The following is an 18,922-nucleotide window of genomic DNA, read 5'->3' as shown; positions in this document are numbered from 1 at the left end:
GTGCATTTGAAGAAGCAGCTACTTCTCCCCATCTTCTTGGACTGATTTTGACTGGGATACACTTTCACTATCAGCAGTGCTCAGTGTTAGTCACTCTAAGGCTGGGAGCAAAGCCCCTTTGCGTCCTTCCTTCCCTCCTGAGGAAAAGTATCAGTTCTCTGCTTTTCCACAATCATGACAAAAAAATTGCTGACTATAAGGGGATGCACTCCCCTTTTTTGTTTCTAACTGTCTCAAGGGACCAAGATCTTTTGGTTGTTCAGTGCTCAGTATGAGGCAAGATAGAAACCAGTTCCTCAGAAGGCACCCTGGGAGGCCATGAGGCCTTGTACACAGTCCAACCTCACCATCCCTCCATGCGAGAATCATGGGCTGAGGCAGTCTTCTTGGGGTGGAGCTAAGCCTGTTTGGAGGAGGGACTGATGTGAGTAAATTGAAATTGCTTTTCTTACCTGTATAAATATGACTGCTTCTCAGTTTGTGCTCCTCTAGGCTGCTTCTACTTCTTAGCTGGATCCTGAATGTCTCTTCACGGTATTTTGATAACAATATTATTGTTAAATCAGCATTTCTGTGGAGGGATGAGGGGTAAGTCTCCCTACTCTACCATGTTACTGGCATAATTCCTCATTCAGAACCTTAAATATGTCATCCCACTGCCTTTTGATTACATAGTTTCAAGTAAGAAATCAGCTGTTAATCTTATGGAGCATCCCTTGTACTTGAGGAATTGCTTTTCTCTTGCTACTTTCAAAATTCTGTGCTTGCCTTTGTCTTTCAGCTGCTAGTTATAATGCATCTTGGTATGGATCTCTTTAAGTTTATTCTCCTTGAAATTCATTCAGTTTTGTGGATATGTAGATTCATTCTTTCTACAAAGTTGGGAAGAGTTTGGCCATTATTTTTTCAAATATTCTTTCTGCCTTTTCTCTTCTCCTTCTGCGATGCCTATAATGCATATATTAGTCTGACGGAGAGTGTCCTATGGGTCCTTTATGCTCTTTTCACTTCCTTTTATTCCTTTTTATTTCTGCTACTCAGACTGGATAATTTCAATTGTCCTATATTCAAGTTTGCCGATTCCATCTTCTGCCTGGTGAAGTCTGCTGTGTAACCTCTCCAGTAAAAATTTTATTTCAACTATTTTAATTTTTAGCTCCATAAGTTCTTTTTAAAGAAAGAGTTTGGTTCCTTTTACAATAATTTTTATCTCTTAACTGATGGTGTCTATTTGTTAATACACTTTTCTCCCAGTTTTCTTAAGTTCTCTGTCCATGGTATCCTTTAGCTCTTTAAACATATTTAAAACATGTAATATCTTTGTCTAGTAAGTCCAATATCTGGGCTTCCTCAGGAATGGTTTCTGCCAATTTTTTTCCCTGTGAATGGTCCATAATTTTCTGTTTGTTTGTATGCTTTATATTTTTCTTTGTAAGTTGGACAATTTGAATATTACAGTGTGGTAACTCTGGAAATTCCATCCCCAGGGTTTGCTGTTGTTGATTGTTGTGGGCTGCAGTTGTCCATTTGTTTATTGAATTTTCCAAAATATTTTTTCAAAAAATAAACTGTACTCCTTGTTCTATGTGGTCACTGAAGTCTTTTTTCTGTTATCTCTGCAGTAATCCTGTTGGAGATTCTTTTATCTCCAATCCTAATCCTGATAGAGATTTACTTTAATGCCAGGAACCAAAACCAAAACCACCACCAACAACAAAAACCAAACTCCCTTTTTCTGAGCAGATTATCTCTGGGCTGGGGCACTCCTTCAACATTTAGCTAGGCTACCAGCAACTGTGCCTTAGACTTCCCATCCTGCTTGAGCAAAGAGCAAAGATCAACTAGAGATGTTAGCTTAGGGTTCTTTCAGGTGTTTTCTGAACATGCATCCTGCTCTGGTCATGCACAATCCACTGCAGATTCCTTGGTGTATGTGGTAACACTTCAAAGCCCTTATTCCTTGAAGTATCATCCTCCTTAGCCTCATCCTTCTCACGCTTTTTGTCAGTCTGCTGCCTGCCCTATCCACTGTTCCTTGTTACAGGTAGTGTATTTCTGTAAGCTTTTGACTGACATCAGTCTGAGGAGCTGCTCCCATCTAGAGGGAAAGTCCAGGCAGGTCAAAATCCAGAGTCACAGTGTTTTGAGAACAAAGTGAGTATTGCCCTTCCTGGCATCAGCAAGACACCAACTGGAACTCAGGCCACCATCTCCATGGCTGCCACTAAGCCGGAGAATGAGGGGTGGTACATGAGTAAGCAAAAATACCACAATACTGGGCTTCCCTGGTGGCGCAGTGGTTGAGAATCTGCCTGCCAATGCAGGGGACACGGGTTTGAGCCCTGGTCTGGGAAGATCCCACATGCCGCGGAGCAACTGGGCCCGTGAGCCACAATTACTGAGCCTGCGCGTCTGGAGCCTGTGCTCCGCGACAACAGAGGCCACGATAGTGAGAGGCCCGTGCACCGCGATGAAGAGTGGCCCCCGCTTGCCACAACTGGAGAAAGCCCTCGCACAGAAACGAAGACCCAACACAGCCATAAATAAATAAAAAAAAAATTAAAAAAAAAAAAAAAAAAAATTAAAAAAAAAAAAAAAAATACCACAATACTTTCTTACTGAAATTTACACCTTTTGTTTCATTAAACACTCCCTTGGTTTCTATAAGTTTTTTTTACTAGATTTCATATATCCAAAAACATGGATTCTATAAGTTCTTGCAAACTTAATTGCTGCTTTAGCAAAGGGACTTTTTTTTTTCTTTTTCTTTTTTTGATTTTTGAATTTTATTTTATTTATTTTTTTATACAGCAGGTTCTTATTAGTTATCCATTTTATACATATTAGTGTATATATGTCAATCCCAATCTCCCAATTCATCACACCACTACCGCCCCTCATGCCACTTTCCCCCTTTGGTGTCCATACGTTTGTTCTCTACGTCTGTGTCTCAATTTCTGCCCTGCAAACTGGTTCATCTGTACCATTTTTCTAGGTTCCACATATATGTGTTAATATACGATATTTGTTTTTCTCTTTCTGACTTACTTCACTCTGTATGACAGTCTCTAGATCCATCCACGTCTCTACAAATGACCCAATTTCGTTCCTTTTTATGGCTGAGTAATATTCCATTGTATATATGTACCACATCTTCTTTATCCATTCGTCTGTCGATGGGCATTTAGGTTGCTTCCATGACCTGGCTATTGTAAATAGTGCTGCAATGAACATTGGGGTGCATGTGTCTTTTTGGATTATGGTTTTCTCTGGGTACATGCCCAGTAGTGGGATTGCTGGGTCACATGGTAATTCTATTTTTAGTTTTTTAAGAAACCTCCATACTGTTCTCCATAGTGGCTGTAGCAATTTACATTCCCACCAACAGTGCAAGAGGGTTCCCTTTTCTCCACACCCTCTCCAGCATTTGTTGTTTGTAGATTTTCTGATGATTCCCATTCTAACTGCTGTGAGGTGATACCTCATTGTAATTTGGATTTGCATTTCTCTAATAATTAGTGATGTTGAGCAGCTTTTCATGTACTTCTTGGCCATCTGTATGTCTTCTTTGGAAAAATGTCTATTTAGGTCTTCTGCCCATTTTTGGATTGAGTTGTTTGTTTTTTTGATATGGAGCTGCATGAGCTGCTTGTAAATTTTGGAGATTAATCCTTTGTCAGTTGCTTCGTTTGCAAATATTTTCTCCCATTCTGAGGGTTGTCTTTTCGTCTTGTTTATGCTTTCCTTTGCTGTGCAAAAGCTTTGAAGTTTCATTAGGTCCCATTTGTTTTATTTTTGTTTTTATTTCCATTACTCTAGGAGGTGGATCAAAAAAGATCTTGCTGTGATTTATGTCAAAGAGTGTTCTTCCTATGTTTTCCTCTAAGAGTTTTATAGTGTCCAGTCTTACATTTAGGTCTCTAACCCATTTTGAGTTTATTTTTGTGTATGGTGTTAGGGAGTGTTCTAATTTCATTCTTTTACATGTAGCTGTCCAGTTTTCCCAGCACCACTTATTGAAGAGACTGTCTTTTCTCCATTGTATACCCTTGCCTCCGCAAAGGGACTTATTTTTGAGCTTTCTACTGTGTCATTTTTCATGATGTTACTCTGACATCTATAATTATATCTTTAGATGATATATATTGATTGTCTACTCTGGTCTGTAATAAAATTAAATATGATTTTTCTTTATTTTCTCTATCATTCCTGTCCTCCACCATCCACTTTTTGGATAGTGATATTATATTTCTTAATGCTTATCTACATACTGTTACAATGTTTATATTTCTATTACTCGATCTCTCAACTTTAATTTATATCCTTTGAGCCCCAGCTGTTACAAATGAGGCCATTGATGAATTTACTGTCAACATTTTTTTCTCCAGTACTTCTCAGTATTTGCTAGTTATATAATCTCTACATTGTCATGGCATAAAACTGTTTTATTCTTTATCACCAAACCATCCTCTTTATGTGTTTTTACAGTAAATATATTCAATACCCATTGCAAGTCCTTTTGCTATGGTTTCCTCATTCATATCTTAGTTTCCTGAATTTCGTTTTCTACTAGTTTATTCAAAATCGCCACAGGAGAACAATGCTCTCTTAGTGTTTACATTAATAAAGCTGTTTCCTTGTAGTTTTTATACTTTAAGGACAGATGCCTGGGTATGAAATCCTCAGTTTACCCTTTCTTTACCTGGGTAACTTGTAGGAATTTCTCCACTGTCTTTTGCCTTTGGCATTATATGCACTTTGAAGAAAACTAAAGTAAGAGAAAATTTTCTTCTCATAAGTGGCTTGACTATCTTGCCTAGTTACACAAAGAATTATATATTTACCTTAAAATTTCAGTACTTATTTTATTATATATCTGAAGGTAGACTATTGTGGTGGGTAGAAAAATATTTCCTCAGACATGTCCACACTGTAATCCCTGAAACCTGTGAGTTTATTACCTCACCTGGCAAAAGGGACTTTGAAGAGGTGATTAAGATAGGGAATTTGGGCATATTATCCTGGATTATCTGGGTGGTCCCAGTATAATCACAAAAGGTCCTTGTATGAGGGAGTTAGCAGGGTCAGAGTCAGAGAAGGTGTCGTGGCAATGAAAACAGAGTTCAGAATGATGTGATTGCTGTCTGGGAAGAAGAAGGGCCACAAGCCCAGGAAAGCAGGCAGACTGTAGAAGCTGGAAAAGGCAAGGGATGGACATTCCAGCGTCCAGAAAGAACACAACTTGCCAACACCTTGATTTTTGCCCAGTGAGACTTCTGATGTTTCAAATGGGAGATAATAAATGTGTATTGTTTTAAGCCACTAAGTTTGTGGTAATTTGTTGCAGCTGCAATAAGAAACTAATAAAACTCTGAATCAACTTTCCCTGGCACATAATATGGGTCTTTTAATTCTTCAGTAGCTCTAGTGGTTGTTCTGCTTGACTTTTTGTTGTTTTTCTTTTGTCTCTCTGGGTTCCAATTATGTATATGCTGGTAATTCTTTACCTATCTTTTATATTCTATAGTTTTACAATTTTTCTCCAATTCTTAACTCTTTTTTAAATTTCCATCTCATTTTGTTTTGTATGAAACCTATTTTCCCTTCTGAAACTTTTACTTTTACTTTCATTTAAGTGAGCACTTTCCCCCCCCTAATTTCCCAAATTCTTTTAGCTGATATTGACATTTCCTGTATTGTTTGTTTGTAGATTTCTGTGTGTGTGTGAGGGACTCATCACCTTTAGTGAGTTGAGCTTTGCTGACTCTATGTGAACTTTGCCGCTTCCAGGCCATTGACTATTTCCTTTGCTTCTTCTCTTCACTTTTATGCTCAGCTTCAGTGTGATCTCAGTTGCTTTTGGCATCCCTTGCAGTTATTTTGGAGAACACACATCTATGTTTCTTTCATAGGATTTACAGGAGGTAAAAAAGGAGAGGTGATTTCCACAATCATATTGATAGTGGAAGTCTCTTGTTTATTCTGTTTTTCAACATAATTATTTCATAGAGGCAATGATGAGATTTAATCTCACAGTAGAATTTGACACTTGATGATTCCCTTCTTTTTGAAACACGTGCTTTTCTTGGTTTGTTTCTCCAACCATGTTCCTAGCTTTTTTGGCCACTGCTTTTTAAACTTCTTTGCAAATTATTCTTAAATTTCTTCAGTATTGATGTTTTTCAGACCTCTGACACAGTCCCATTCTCTTCATTCTTATTTCTTTGGCATTCCTAAATCCTCCTATGTTGTCACTTAACATGCATGTGTGATGGCTTAAATGTAGATCTTTCTTTAGCCCAGATGACTTTTCCGAGATCCAAGTCTATATATACCTCTGTCTATTTAACAGCTTTTCCTGAGTATCTAGGTGGCATATCAGCATGAACTCTTTAGAACTTTTCCCCAAGTCTGGTCTTTTTCCAGTGTCTCCTATTTCAGTAAGTGCTGACCATGTCTTCAGCTGTTCAATCCCCAGAATTCTGGGTGTCATTCTTGACTGCTTCCTCGAAGTCAGTACGTTAATCTCAAAACTTTATCAGTGATTCCTCATATATATAATTTGAACTAATCTGTTTTTCTTCATTTTCATTTCACCATCCTAGTATAAACCACCATCGTCTCTCACCTTGGCTGGTTTCCTTGCCTCCAGTTTTGCACATTTCTTACCTGGTAACTACATAGAGATGTTTCTAAAACACAGATATAGTCATTTTCCCCCCACTGCTCACAGCCCCTACAGGGCTTCTCATTGCCCTTCTGGTAGCTCAGCCTGCATGGCTCTGCCTCTCTGGCTTCTGTTTCTGTTGATTTTCCTAGTCCTGCCTCATCTACAGAATCAGGCATATGCTTACGTGGATTTCACTGCTAAACTATATTTGTTCAATAAAAAAATAAATCCCTATTTCTTTTCTAAAAATCCCTATTTCTTAAATTGGTTTACTTAATCTATCTTCAAAAAATATTATTAGTATCTACAGGTCTTTCATATATGTCAGTGCAGGAAAGATCTACTCTTTCAAAAGCAGGCATTTTCAGAAATACATGTAAATTATTTTTACATTTAAATACTGGCATTATTTTTGTTTAATTTCACATATTAATGTACACAGTAATTTATTAAGTTTTCCAAAACATTTAAATACATCAAGTATTTAAAGCTGAGTGGAGCTGGGAAGTTCACACTTTATATACCAAGATATATCAGTATTTTAGCTGTTGACTAGCAAAATTAAGCATTAATACTCCTAGCATTTACCTCCACTGACTGAAATAAAAACGCACAATATAAGATCTGTGAGTTGGAGTTCATTCTGTGTCTTATTGAGGACTATAGCCTGGGAGACAGCCTCTCAGATAGCTCTGAGAAACAGTTCCAGAAAGGCAAGGGAGGAACCTGGATATATCTAATTTTTTTTTTTCTGGAAAAAAATGTTTAGTCGAACATCAAAAGACTACTGCTAATCACAAAGAATAGACTCTCAGTTTAATGACTTCAGTGCTTTTCTATGTATGAGGAGAAGATGTAAGAATCTGTGGTCATTGAAATTATTCCTTTCCAAATTCCTAAATACTATAAGGACTGATTCATACTAGTTTAGATAAGCATCCTACGGAATAGTCATTTAGTGCATATTTTCTTGTTAGCATCTATCTGTGGTCTAACCAGCAGGCAAAAAAATCTAAGTGAGTTTTAAGCTGTAGAAACGGGCTTCCCTGGTGGCGCAGTGGTTGAGAATCCGCCTGCCAATGCAGGGGACACGGGTTCAAGCCCTGGTCTGGGAAGATCCCACATGCCGCGGAGCAACTGGGCCCGTGAGCCACAACTACTGAGCCTGCGCGTCTGGAGCCTGTGCTCCGCAACAAGAGAGGCCGCGATAGTGAGAGGCCCGCGCACCGCGATGAAGAGTGGCCCCCGCTCGCCGCAACTAGAGAAAGCCCTCGCGCAGAAACGAAGACCCAACACGGCCATAAATAAATAAATAAATACATAAATTTATTTTAAAAAAAAAGGTGTAGAAACATATTATAACATTTATGCTTAAGTTTATAATTACTTTAGCTTTTAATTAATTGTTCAGTCTGTTTTCTTAAATTAAAAATTCATTGAGCGGCACATATTGATTGAGTGCATACTGTGTGCTAGGCTCCATTCTTGGCGTCTGGGTTTCCAGCTGTGACTACAGCATAGTCACTGCCTTGGCCTAATGGAGTATAATCCGTGTGTGTGTGTGTGCGTGCATACACGCGTATGTGTGAGGGTGGGGTTGGGAGGAGAAACATAGACAGTATATAAAGACAAGTAAATGTATACTCTCTCTCTCTTTAATAGGAATATTTCCAGCGAGGTATGATGAAATGCCAAAAGCAAAAGTGTAAATAAGAATATAAACCTAATAACTACTTGTTTTTCTTTCTATTATGACAATACAGCAGTGGAATTTGGTAAGAACTGGCTAATTTTATAGATATAAGTATTGTATAAAGAAATAGGGGATCAATTTCAGGTATGGCAAAAAAATTTTTTTTAGTCAATAAATATCTCTAGTCAGAATATAAACAAGCAGTTTTAGAAATATGTGTTTTATTTCAAGAGTTCATATTACCTCTATAACGGAGGGTGTTTCGTTTCCAAGAGTTTCAGTAAGCAGGTAATAAAATGCTTTTAAAAAACAATTGAATGCTAGTGACTAATTGCCTAGTACCCCACCATTTTGAATTATTTTATGTTTAAAGTTGAATTAGTTAACTCAATAAATATTTGCTGCATCTGCTGTGGGCCAGGTATCATTTTAGGCCCTGGGGAAACAGCAGGGAACCAAACAGAAACAGTCCCCAAACTCAGAGAAATTAGAGTCTATGATGTGTATAGTTTTGAAGGGGAAGGAAAGCCCTTTGTGGTCAGAGTACCAAATAAGTATCACTTCCATGAAAACAATCACGTTCAGTCATCAGCTTACATTTTACAATAATAACAACCATGATATTAATTTTTCCTCATGTTTTCAGAACTCTACCTTAAAGAATGCTTTGGGCACGTGATCTTTATTTAAACAGAATTTAAAACTACGTCATTATAATCTTTTCACCGAAATAATATTTTATAAAAACAGGTGATGATGAGATTACCTCTGTTATTTGTAAATGAGGAGATCTTTATTCGTGGACTGTCATTACCCAGTGTGTGGCACTGGAGAGTTTTCATTTAAGGAAATGGTTTCTCAGAGACTGTCTTTGTGGACAGCAGATTGGGGGGATCAGACCTACCTCATGTGTCGGGGGGAGCATTCACTCCTCCTGAGAGATGGAGCCATTCAGGGGAGCACAGGAGAGGAGTGGAGACCTGTGGGGTCCCCTCCTGCTGCTTCCTCTCTCCTCTCTCCACCCACCCCTCCCTCTCAGCTCCCTCCCTCTGTCTGTGGAATGTGATCCTGGAGGGCTGCCTTAAGGAGTTGTTTCATTGTAACTTGAATTCACAGTGTAGTGGCTTTGTTTGACCACTCAGGTTCTTAATTCCTCAGAAATATTCAGAAACTATGTGGTTCTTCTTTTGTATTCTTTCCTCGAGAATCCTATTTGGGAAAAGTTCAAGTAGGATGGTTTTGCCTTGGGGACACCATTGAAGTGGGCATGTCCACTTAGCAATTGTATTTATGAACATGAAAGCATTGTCAACTATTGCATCCTAGGGCGCCCCCTTAGGAAAATCCACAGGGGAAAATTTCCTTTATGCTCAGTCTAGGACAAGTTGTTCTTTTCTTGAGCTTCTGTCATACCGTCTTGTAGACTTCTGAATTTTATTATTGATTTTGTTTCTCTTTTTGTTATGACCAAGGTGAAGCTTGGGGACACATGTGGTCCAACATTGCCAATTATATGGGAACATTTTTCATATGATTTTAGACTACCACAGTTTCATTTTACTATTTTTTTCTTGTACTGCCATTTCCCTAATCTTCTTTTCCCTTACTTTATGCCATTTTATTTATACCCCAAATTTCCCAGCCCCTAGCCTCAGGGTCCGCTGCTTACTCCAATATATGCATAACACGATGGTGGGAAATCCAGTGACCTTAGCGTGTGAATTCACCGGAAAGTAGTGTTTACTCGTTCGGTGGGCATTCCGGCTCAGCCATCTGCACCCCTTTTGCCGACGCATTTCTTTGGCCTCTGTCTTCTCTCTGCCTCTTTATCCAACTCTTGAGAACCGTGGCTCTCCTGCCACTCCCCAAGTGATGTTTGAGGGATAGTGGAGGAGAATTGGTGTATTGAACAGAAACCACTTCAACTTGAACATTATGGATGGTTATCACAACATTCCTGGACCATTTCCTAGGAGAGATTGCGTCTCAGTAATTTCTCTCCCTCTCCTTAAGCTCTGTCTTATTGCCGTGTTGGGGAGAGGGTGGCTTCCTCCCCATATTCTTTGCTAAACTCTCCACGTACAAACTCCCTCCTCTCTGGGCACTGGAGGGGAGCAAAATTTGCTGCCCCAAAATGTGTCTCTTTGACATGAGGATTAATTTAGGCTGATTATTTTTAGCGATTATTTTTAAGAAGACTCAGGAAGTTTTTCTTGTTACCTCTCCCCTTAACTGCCTAAAAGAATTTGGATAGAGGACTTGTTCCTAGAACAGAGCCATCATGAGAGACGTCTGCAAAGAATATGGGCTGAGGGTAGTGGGGGAGACTCTGGTAGGGCTGAGCGACCAGAGCCCACTCTGTGTCCCACTGTCTCTGGTGGCCCAGCAGACATTTGTTTTTCCATCTCTTTGTGAACCCGTACCCCCAACATCCTCCTTTGTCTTTAGCTGAAGAGGGTATTCAAAGTGAGGGCTTTGCCCACTTTGGGGAGTTACTCAGTCTTCCTGGGACTCTCCCATGTATGCATATTATTAAACTTTTGTGTGATTTTCTCCTGTTGATCTGTCTCATGTCAGTTTAATTCTTAGGCCAGCCAGAAGAACCAAGAAGGGTAGAGGAAAATCTCTTCCTCCCCAACAGAATCAAAGGAGAACCAAAAATTTCTCTTGGTGTGTTATTCAGAGACAGTTTGTCCATTTTTTTGGCCTCAAACTGTCCCATCCAGACCAGACTATATTTTGAAAATTGCTGAAATACAGAAGAAATCAAAACCCCAGACATTACATATGAAGTGTTTGCTTTCAAGTTCCTGTATCTGATAATTGCCTGGGTGAGTATATAAAGGATGGCTGAGAAACCAGTGGAGGATTGTGATTTCTCATCTTTTCCCCTTTTTTTAAAAGATGAAATTCTCCTCTAAGTTTCAGACTTAGTTTAGCAGCTAAGTGGAGGTGAAAAACTGCTTGTCTCAGTTTTTTTTTCTTATAAATCATTCTCTTCATTGTAGGAGCTTACACATTTGTTCCGTGGCTTCTCAGCTTTAAAAGAGGAAGAGCCCTAGAAGAAAGAGAGAATAAAATATTGGTCAAAGAAACGGGTTACTTCTTTATATACGGTCAGGTAGGTTCAGCCCTAATGCCGCTGTCTCTGTCCAATGCCTCCCATTTTGTGCTGACTTCTGACAAAGTTCTTTGGTTTGTTTCTCAGGTTTTATACACCGATAACACCTTTGCCATGGGACACCTAATACAGAGGAAAAAAGTCCATGTCTTTGGGGACGAATTGAGTCTGGTGACTTTGTTCCGATGTATTCAAAATATGCCTGAAACACTACCCAATAATTCCTGTTATTCAGCTGGTAAATAATAGTTCTATATACATAGCCAGAAAGACATTCCTCAATATACTGTGTGGTTTTTATTATCTTGAATGATAAACTAGTCTGTTTTAATAGAGACAAAATCATTATTAATAGGTTTATCATTTTTATATACATTTAGAAAGGGCAGTAACTTCACAGCAATCCACACTAGAACAATCGTAAGCTGTGTTTTCTTCAACCTGTAATAACAATGCTGGAATAATAAGAGAATGATAACCACGTGCCAGGCACTTTACCTGTGCCCCTTCCTTTAATCCTCCCTTCGACAGGGAGGTGGGGTCTGAGGCACAGAGAGGAAGCACACATTGTCTTAGGCTGCACAGAACTTAGTTTAAACCAGCCAGTCTGACCCCAGTGGGACTCACAGAATCTCTTCTTTACCTCCTGCGGAAGAAGTGCCTTTGGTCGGTTTGAGGGTCAGTGGCACAGTGGCTTTGCTGGTGTCAATGGACACCAGGTGGATGCGTTTGGGATGTGAAAGTGTAGGAGTGAGGCTGCATTTCAACTCAGAAAAGGGAAAGGGCAGGCTCGCTTCATTTCAGGTCTGTTTGGGCTGTAATTGCCATCGGAGCCTTCATTTTGTCTTGGGGTAATTTCAAATTAATCGAGGCCAGTATTTGGAAAAAAAAAATTGCCTTCGACACATTTATTTCTCTCTGGTGATTTTGACAAATCCATTCAGGACCCCAAGGAATGTCTTCCCTTCCAGACAGTTAGCGCGAATGACAGTGTGGAACATGGGGTGCAACGGGGCTGTGCGATTTGAAGCACTGTATTCCGAAGGCGTTTACTGACAAAGGCACGATGAAACAAGTGAGAAAGCAAAATAGTTCCCAATAATGGAGACGATTGTCATCCTGGATCCACAGCCATAAATAGCTTTGACAGGGTGATGAGGAAGTTTACTGAATTGGAATTCCCTAATTTTCAAAGAGAAATGTTTCCCTGCAGCCAGTGGTTAACCAGTATTTTGGTGTTGCAAAATATTTATAAATGGTGAGGTCACTTCAGTCTGTTATATTTATTTACATTAATTAGTACTTAGAGCTTTACAACACACTCTTTTTCAAATTTTCTAATCATCAGCCCCTCATGGTTACTTTCTCAGCCAGATTTCCTAGGTGCCTTACTTTTTAAGAGTAATTAACTTGACCTTAAAGATATTTCGCAGTGCTAGTAGCTTAGTATTATTTACGAAAAGTGTTTTCTAGGAAATTTCAGGTTTTCAATCTTTATCTGTTCTAGAACGAATTTGTTTAAAACCATTAAAAGCTACACATTGGTGTATACGTGTATAAAGTGCTTCCATAATAATCTGGAAAAAATTAAAATGGTCCATTTGAGGAGCCCAACGAAGCTGAATCTTATTATTTCATTAAAAAATTGAATGTGTTTATTGTAGAAAAAGTTAGAGCTGATTGCTATAATCTGGAAGAATTGAAATAGCCAATAACTCAGTGCCGAAATTTTAAATAGAACCTACTTTGAAACATAGTTGGTTCACACAGACTTTATTTTGAGAATCACTATTACTTAATGATCTGTGATCTATAGCCTTTGTCAAATTATTAGATTATCTTCAATCTCTATGATAATGACTAATCCATTCAACAGATAACTTCAATCTTTTTTTTTTTTTCTACTACTTAATGTAGTCATCAAATGCCTTGCCAATCCTAAAAGTGTACACTTTACCCTTAACAATACCTAAAACTATGTTCTTTTGTTTGTTGTCTGTCTTGGTCTATTAACAAAAAACAAGGTCCCTGTAGACAGACGCTTTGGTTATTCTGATCACCGCCCTATGAGGGCCTATGAAGGTGTCTGGTATATCTGAGGTGCTCAGTAAATAAACACCCACTGGCTATTGCTGCAGGACACCCAGGTGCTTTGGCTTGACAGTGGAATAGAGGTTAACGTAGATGTTTTCCTGTAAATACATTTTCATGGCATGTTAATGAAACAATGCAACTACTTTTAAAATTGTTAGTTGAAAGTACTGACAATTTAGATGCTATTTCCTTTGTTATTTCTTTGGTTTTATTCTCTGCCCCTCCTCCTCTTTCTTTTTCTTTATCTTTTTCTTTTAAAATGGAGTCAAGAATGACCTGATATACTGAGTGTAGTTCCTGAGTTGTGTTTTGTATTCCTGAATCACAGGCTGCATTATTGTAAATTAGGCGCATGCATGCAGATTAGTTGATCAGTTTTGAGAAGCTAATTACCTTGTTGCTTTTGATTGTAAAAACAAGTATGGAAACCCAAATTATAGAGGGCTATAAAAGTAATCCAAATGACTCCTCATCCCATAGTTTGTACTCTAGAGAAAGACTATGTTAGCAGATGTGCTTTGTGAATAAGCAGTGTTTTGTTTTTCACTTTAAAATAATTTATGCATTTTGTATGCACATTTGAAAGTATATTTAGGACTATGCCGTGTATATACGTGGGTGTGCTCATTTTTTTGTATTTTTATTTAACATTATTTTTTAAAGATTCCCATGTCAATAAAATGAAGCAAAACCACTTTTAACTATGTAACCTTCCATCAAGGGACGTGCTATGAATTCCTAAACTTTTTTTTCTTATAGTTAGATGTTTGGTTCCTGTTTAGATTCTCCATTTTACAAACAGTAGGTGACACATCCATTCATGTCTGTTATAACTCCTCCTTCTCATTTCTTTTACTTTTTTTAGGGGGGTGTTTAGACAAATAATAACTGGTTGAGAAGTCCACTGGTGTAATTTGAAGGGTGAATGCCTATGTTACTACTTTTTTTCAAAACAAAGTAGTTGTCTTTAATGTTCTCCCCTCCCCCTCCTTTCCAGCTTAAAGTTCTTGCAAATCATTCTTTTCCAGGCATCGCAAAGCTGGAGGAAGGGGATGAACTCCAACTGGCAATACCACGCGAAGATGCTAAAATATCCCAGGATGGAGACGGCACGTTTTTTGGTGCACTGAAACTTCTGTGACCTACTTACACACCTTGGCGTGGCTGTTTTCCTCCCTTTCTTTGTACCTCTAAAGAGAAAACACTTAACTGGAAATACCAAAAGGAAAAAAAAAAAGGTAGTTACCATAGCCTAGTTTGCTGAAACTAGACCAAAACAGGAAATTTAACAGACAACCACAGCCAAAGGGTGTCATGCGAATTACAAGAACTAGAGCCCGTTTAAGGAAAAATAGAACTAGAAAGACTTTTCACTATAATGCCATGTTGAACACCTTAGTCAATAGTTTCTTACCTTGGAAGAAGCACAAGATTCAAAGGGGCAGTAATCATTTCTTCAAAAATCGTATCCCACTGTTTGCTATGGAACAGCGCCTGTGCCTGTAGGACATTAAGACATTTGGGGGAAATCTCAGGATTTATCCTCTATTTTTATGTTAAATACCCTTTCTCCTTTTTCAGTTAATATTGAGGAAACTAAAAAAAAGAGAAAAAAAAAAAGTATGGAAATCTTGCATTCCATACATGAAAAAGTAACTAAAAGTTTAAATTTAAATATCATATTAAACAATCGGACTCAAAATAGGATATAGGTACTATTTAAGTCTTTTAGGTTTATTTCAAGTTTGCAATTTTTAGCTCTAATATCATATATTACCTGCTGGAACACTCCTGGACATCTTTCACAGGAGGGAAATAATTCTCTCATGTGTTTACACTTAGGTGTATTTTTTATAGCTAATTTCAGTTACTTCAGAAACTTTTAATGTAGGGTAATTCCAATTCATGCATATAAGCATTAATTGAAAGAAATAACTATAAGTGTTTTTACCTAAAAATAAAATCTGCCATAGAAGTTAATAAGTACATTTGTAATAATGTAATATCATTTCCCTTTATTTCCTATCCTTCTGTTTTAAACTGCTGGTATTGTAGTTCACATATCCCAGCCTTTAAAAAATACTCATGTTATTAGCTTTACAGAAGTTGAGGTTTAATTAAAGTTCTTGGCATCCTGAGTATGTTATATGCCATGTGCTTGTTCCAAAGATTATCACATGCCAGAAGACATTGTCCTAATTTTCATTTTATAAAGACTCAGTTTTGAGAATGCTGTAATACTTATCTTTTATAACGTCATGTGTTTTGCTTATATTTTTAAATGTCATCAGTTTAAACAGTTTACTTCATTGTTTAAACAGATGGAAAAATAGACCCTGGTCTACACTAGTTTTCCCCAGTTTACATTAAAATATTTTTAAAGGTATTTTTTTCAAAACAAAATTATTTTTATTTTGTGCCTAAAATTAAACTTTGTTTAAAACTGATTTCTATAGTTTTGGCTTTTTGGTTAAAATAAAATACACTTTGCAGTTTATTCTGTTTTACAATATTGTAATAAAAAAAGAAGTGATAGGTGAGGTAGAAGTTTCGATACTAGAAGGAAGTCAGAGATTTTCTTAGTGTTGCTGCTAAGTGGATTGCCAAATAAAAAATGTTAGTGCCTTTTGCCTCATTTTTGGATTGTTTGTCTAACACTACTCATCTTTTGGTTTCTCTCCATAACACTGAATGTTGTCTTAAAAATTAGGTGCGTGCAGGGAACTATAGTCAATATCCTGTGATTAAACCATAATGGAAAAGAATATGGAAAAGAATGTATATATATGTATAACTGAATCACTTTGCTGTACAGAAATGAACACAATATTGTAAATCAACTATACTTCAATTAAAAAAAAGACTAAGTAAAATGATTAAAAAAAATTAGGTGCATAAATTGTAGAACATTATAAAGTAGTATGTGTTAGGGTATGATATAAAGTATTTGAAGTCATAAATATTTTACATGTTTCAAAAAGGATTTGGTCACCTCAATACTATATATATAAAGTTATGGATTAAATATTTCTTAGAGCCTAGGTTAAAAGAAAGGTAAAACTACATTGTAATAGGCTTGCACCCTAATCTCTTGTAAATCTACAGCTTGCAACATTTTTCTTTCTAAATGGCTTAGCATATTTTGTCAGCAGATGTAGAATTCAGCCACATAAAATGGTCTTAAATCTTATTTTGCTTTCTGTTCAAACCGGCCTTAAAGTGTGAATCTTATCTTCCTCGTCAGTGAAATTGTGAGGAAAATCAGACTTCGGTTGAGTCAAAGTTTATGCAGTTATCAGGAAGTTGAATTAAGTCAGAAAGAGAAGGAAAAATACCATATGATATTACTTATATGTGGAATCTAAAATATGACACAAATGAACCTATCTATGAAACAGGAGCAGAATCAGGGGCATAGAAAATAGATTGGTGGTTGCCAAGGAGGAGGGGGGTGGGAGAGGGTTGGATTGGGAGTTTGGGAATAGCAGGTGCAAACTGGTATATATATAAAATGGATAAACAACAAAGGTCCCACTGTAGAGCACAGGGAACTATATTCAATAACCTGGGATAAACCATCATGGAAAAGACTATGAAAAAAAATGTAGATACATGTATAACTGAGTCACTTTGCTGTACAGCAGTAATTAACACGGTGTTGTAATTCAACTATACTTCAATAAAAAATAAATTAAAAAAAAGATTAGGTAAATATAGAGGTGTGTGGGGATGTGACTGCAACAGTGAGTGAGATTGCCCAAGTTCAGCCTTTGCTATCTTTCCTCCAATTTATTTTAGCAGAAAAGGATGTTATCCTGGGATTTCGTACGAAAGAAAATTTCTAAGGTTTAAGTATATGGGCCCCGGCCAGATACTCTTCTGTCTTAAATCCGAAGTCAAGATTCGTGATGCTCAACTACTGACCCTGTGCGTCTGGAGCCTGTGCTCCGCAACAAGAGAGGCCGTGATGGTGAGAGGCCCGCGCACCGCGATGAAGAGTGGCCCTCACTTGCCGCAACTAGAGAAAGCCCTCGCACAGAAACGAAGACCCAACACAGCCATAAATAAATAAATAAACAAAATAAATAAACCCAAAGTTAAAAAAAAAAAAAGATTCGTGATGCTACCTCATCACCCAGTGAGGGCCCTCAATGCATTAGCAGGACATGCTGAGGAAGTAATGTGCTGGCCTCGCTGGCGCCTGGAGAAACCCCTCCGCTGGCTGGTCACCGAGCAGAGAAGCTCCTCCCAGTGTACTCTGTTATGGGTGCAATGACCTACTGATAGAAGGGCTTAATAAATCCTATTGTCATTCGAAGTCCGAACCAGAAAATATTACTCTGAAGATGTCCCTGCCCTAGGAGACCCGTGCAGCCCCCTGACGTGTTTGGTTGGGCTCCCATGTTGCTTTGCAATTTTTGAGTTGGTTTCTAAGATAAAAATCTAGATTCATTACTTGAAACAGGACACTCAAATTTCTTTCAGAAATACAGACGTTTTATTTTACAGCCTTGGAGGGTGATATATGATATACGTACGATAATACTCAGAATCTTTAGGGCACGGTTTGGTGATGCGTTTTTATAAAGTGGACCCCTCCTGAGGCCACCTCCCCAATCTCAGCCCAGGACATCGCCAGCACCCCGAAGCCTGTCACCTCCTCCCCGACTTTAAGTAATCGCCATTCTGACTTCTGTCTTCAAGGAAGAGTTTTGCCATTTGAACTTCATGCAAGTGGCACCTCACGGGATGTCATCTTCTCAACATCTGCTCACCACGTTGTGAAATCTTTCCACACTGTTTCCTGTAGGAAGGGTTCATTCTCTTTCTCTGCTGAATAGAATTTCAATATATTTGTCCATTTTACTATTGAAAGACCTTTGGGCTATTTTCAGTTTGGGGCTATTATGAGTTGTGTTTCTGTGAATATTCTCTGAAAATATTTTGGGGACCCTACGTACCTATTTCCTCTGGATCTATACCTAGGAGTGGAATTGTTACGACATAGACTATGCATACGTCCGGCTTCAGTTAATACTGCCAAAAAGATTTCTGAATGATAATTTCCGGAAATCACACAGAACCGGGCTATTCAAGGCCACAATCGACAGGGCTAATTTTTCTCTGCCCACTGCAGCCAGACAAGTGCTCTCTGCTTTGCTGCAGACCCCTGGGAGTCTCTTTGCCCCCCTGTTGTCTGTCTGGCCTGTGCTAGGATCCTGGGGATTATAAAGAGAGTTTACTCCGGATATCTGTGGGCTCATTCACTTTTCTAAATTAATTTTGTAAATGTGCATAAATCTGATTAACTTTCACAGATTCATCATGGTTAAAGGGGGTCCAA

The 18,922-nt window shown here is 38.1% G+C and overlaps 1 protein-coding gene across 3 annotated transcripts in view; it reads left to right on the top strand.

The window, feature by feature from the left end:
- TNFSF13B (TNF superfamily member 13b) overlaps positions 1–15,118 on the top strand; it is a 41,793-nt gene extending 26,675 nt beyond the window's left edge. For all 3 annotated transcript variants that reach the window (XM_061170793.1, XM_061170794.1, XM_061170795.1), the window contains 3 exons: positions 11,372–11,484; positions 11,572–11,722; positions 14,607–15,118. In XM_061170793.1, coding sequence (XP_061026776.1) covers positions 11,372–11,484; positions 11,572–11,722; positions 14,607–14,719 — 377 coding nt within the window. In that variant the 3' untranslated portion in view covers positions 14,720–15,118. The remainder of the gene's footprint in view (positions 1–11,371; positions 11,485–11,571; positions 11,723–14,606) is intronic.
- The last annotated feature ends 3,804 nt before the right edge of the window (positions 15,119–18,922 follow it).

This window comes from Eubalaena glacialis, chromosome 16 (assembly GCF_028564815.1).
Source record: "Eubalaena glacialis isolate mEubGla1 chromosome 16, mEubGla1.1.hap2.+ XY, whole genome shotgun sequence".
Classification (NCBI taxonomy): domain Eukaryota; kingdom Metazoa; phylum Chordata; class Mammalia; order Artiodactyla; family Balaenidae; genus Eubalaena; species Eubalaena glacialis.
Note: the sequence above shows the minus strand (reverse complement) of the source record. Positions and strands in the feature narration are given on the sequence as shown.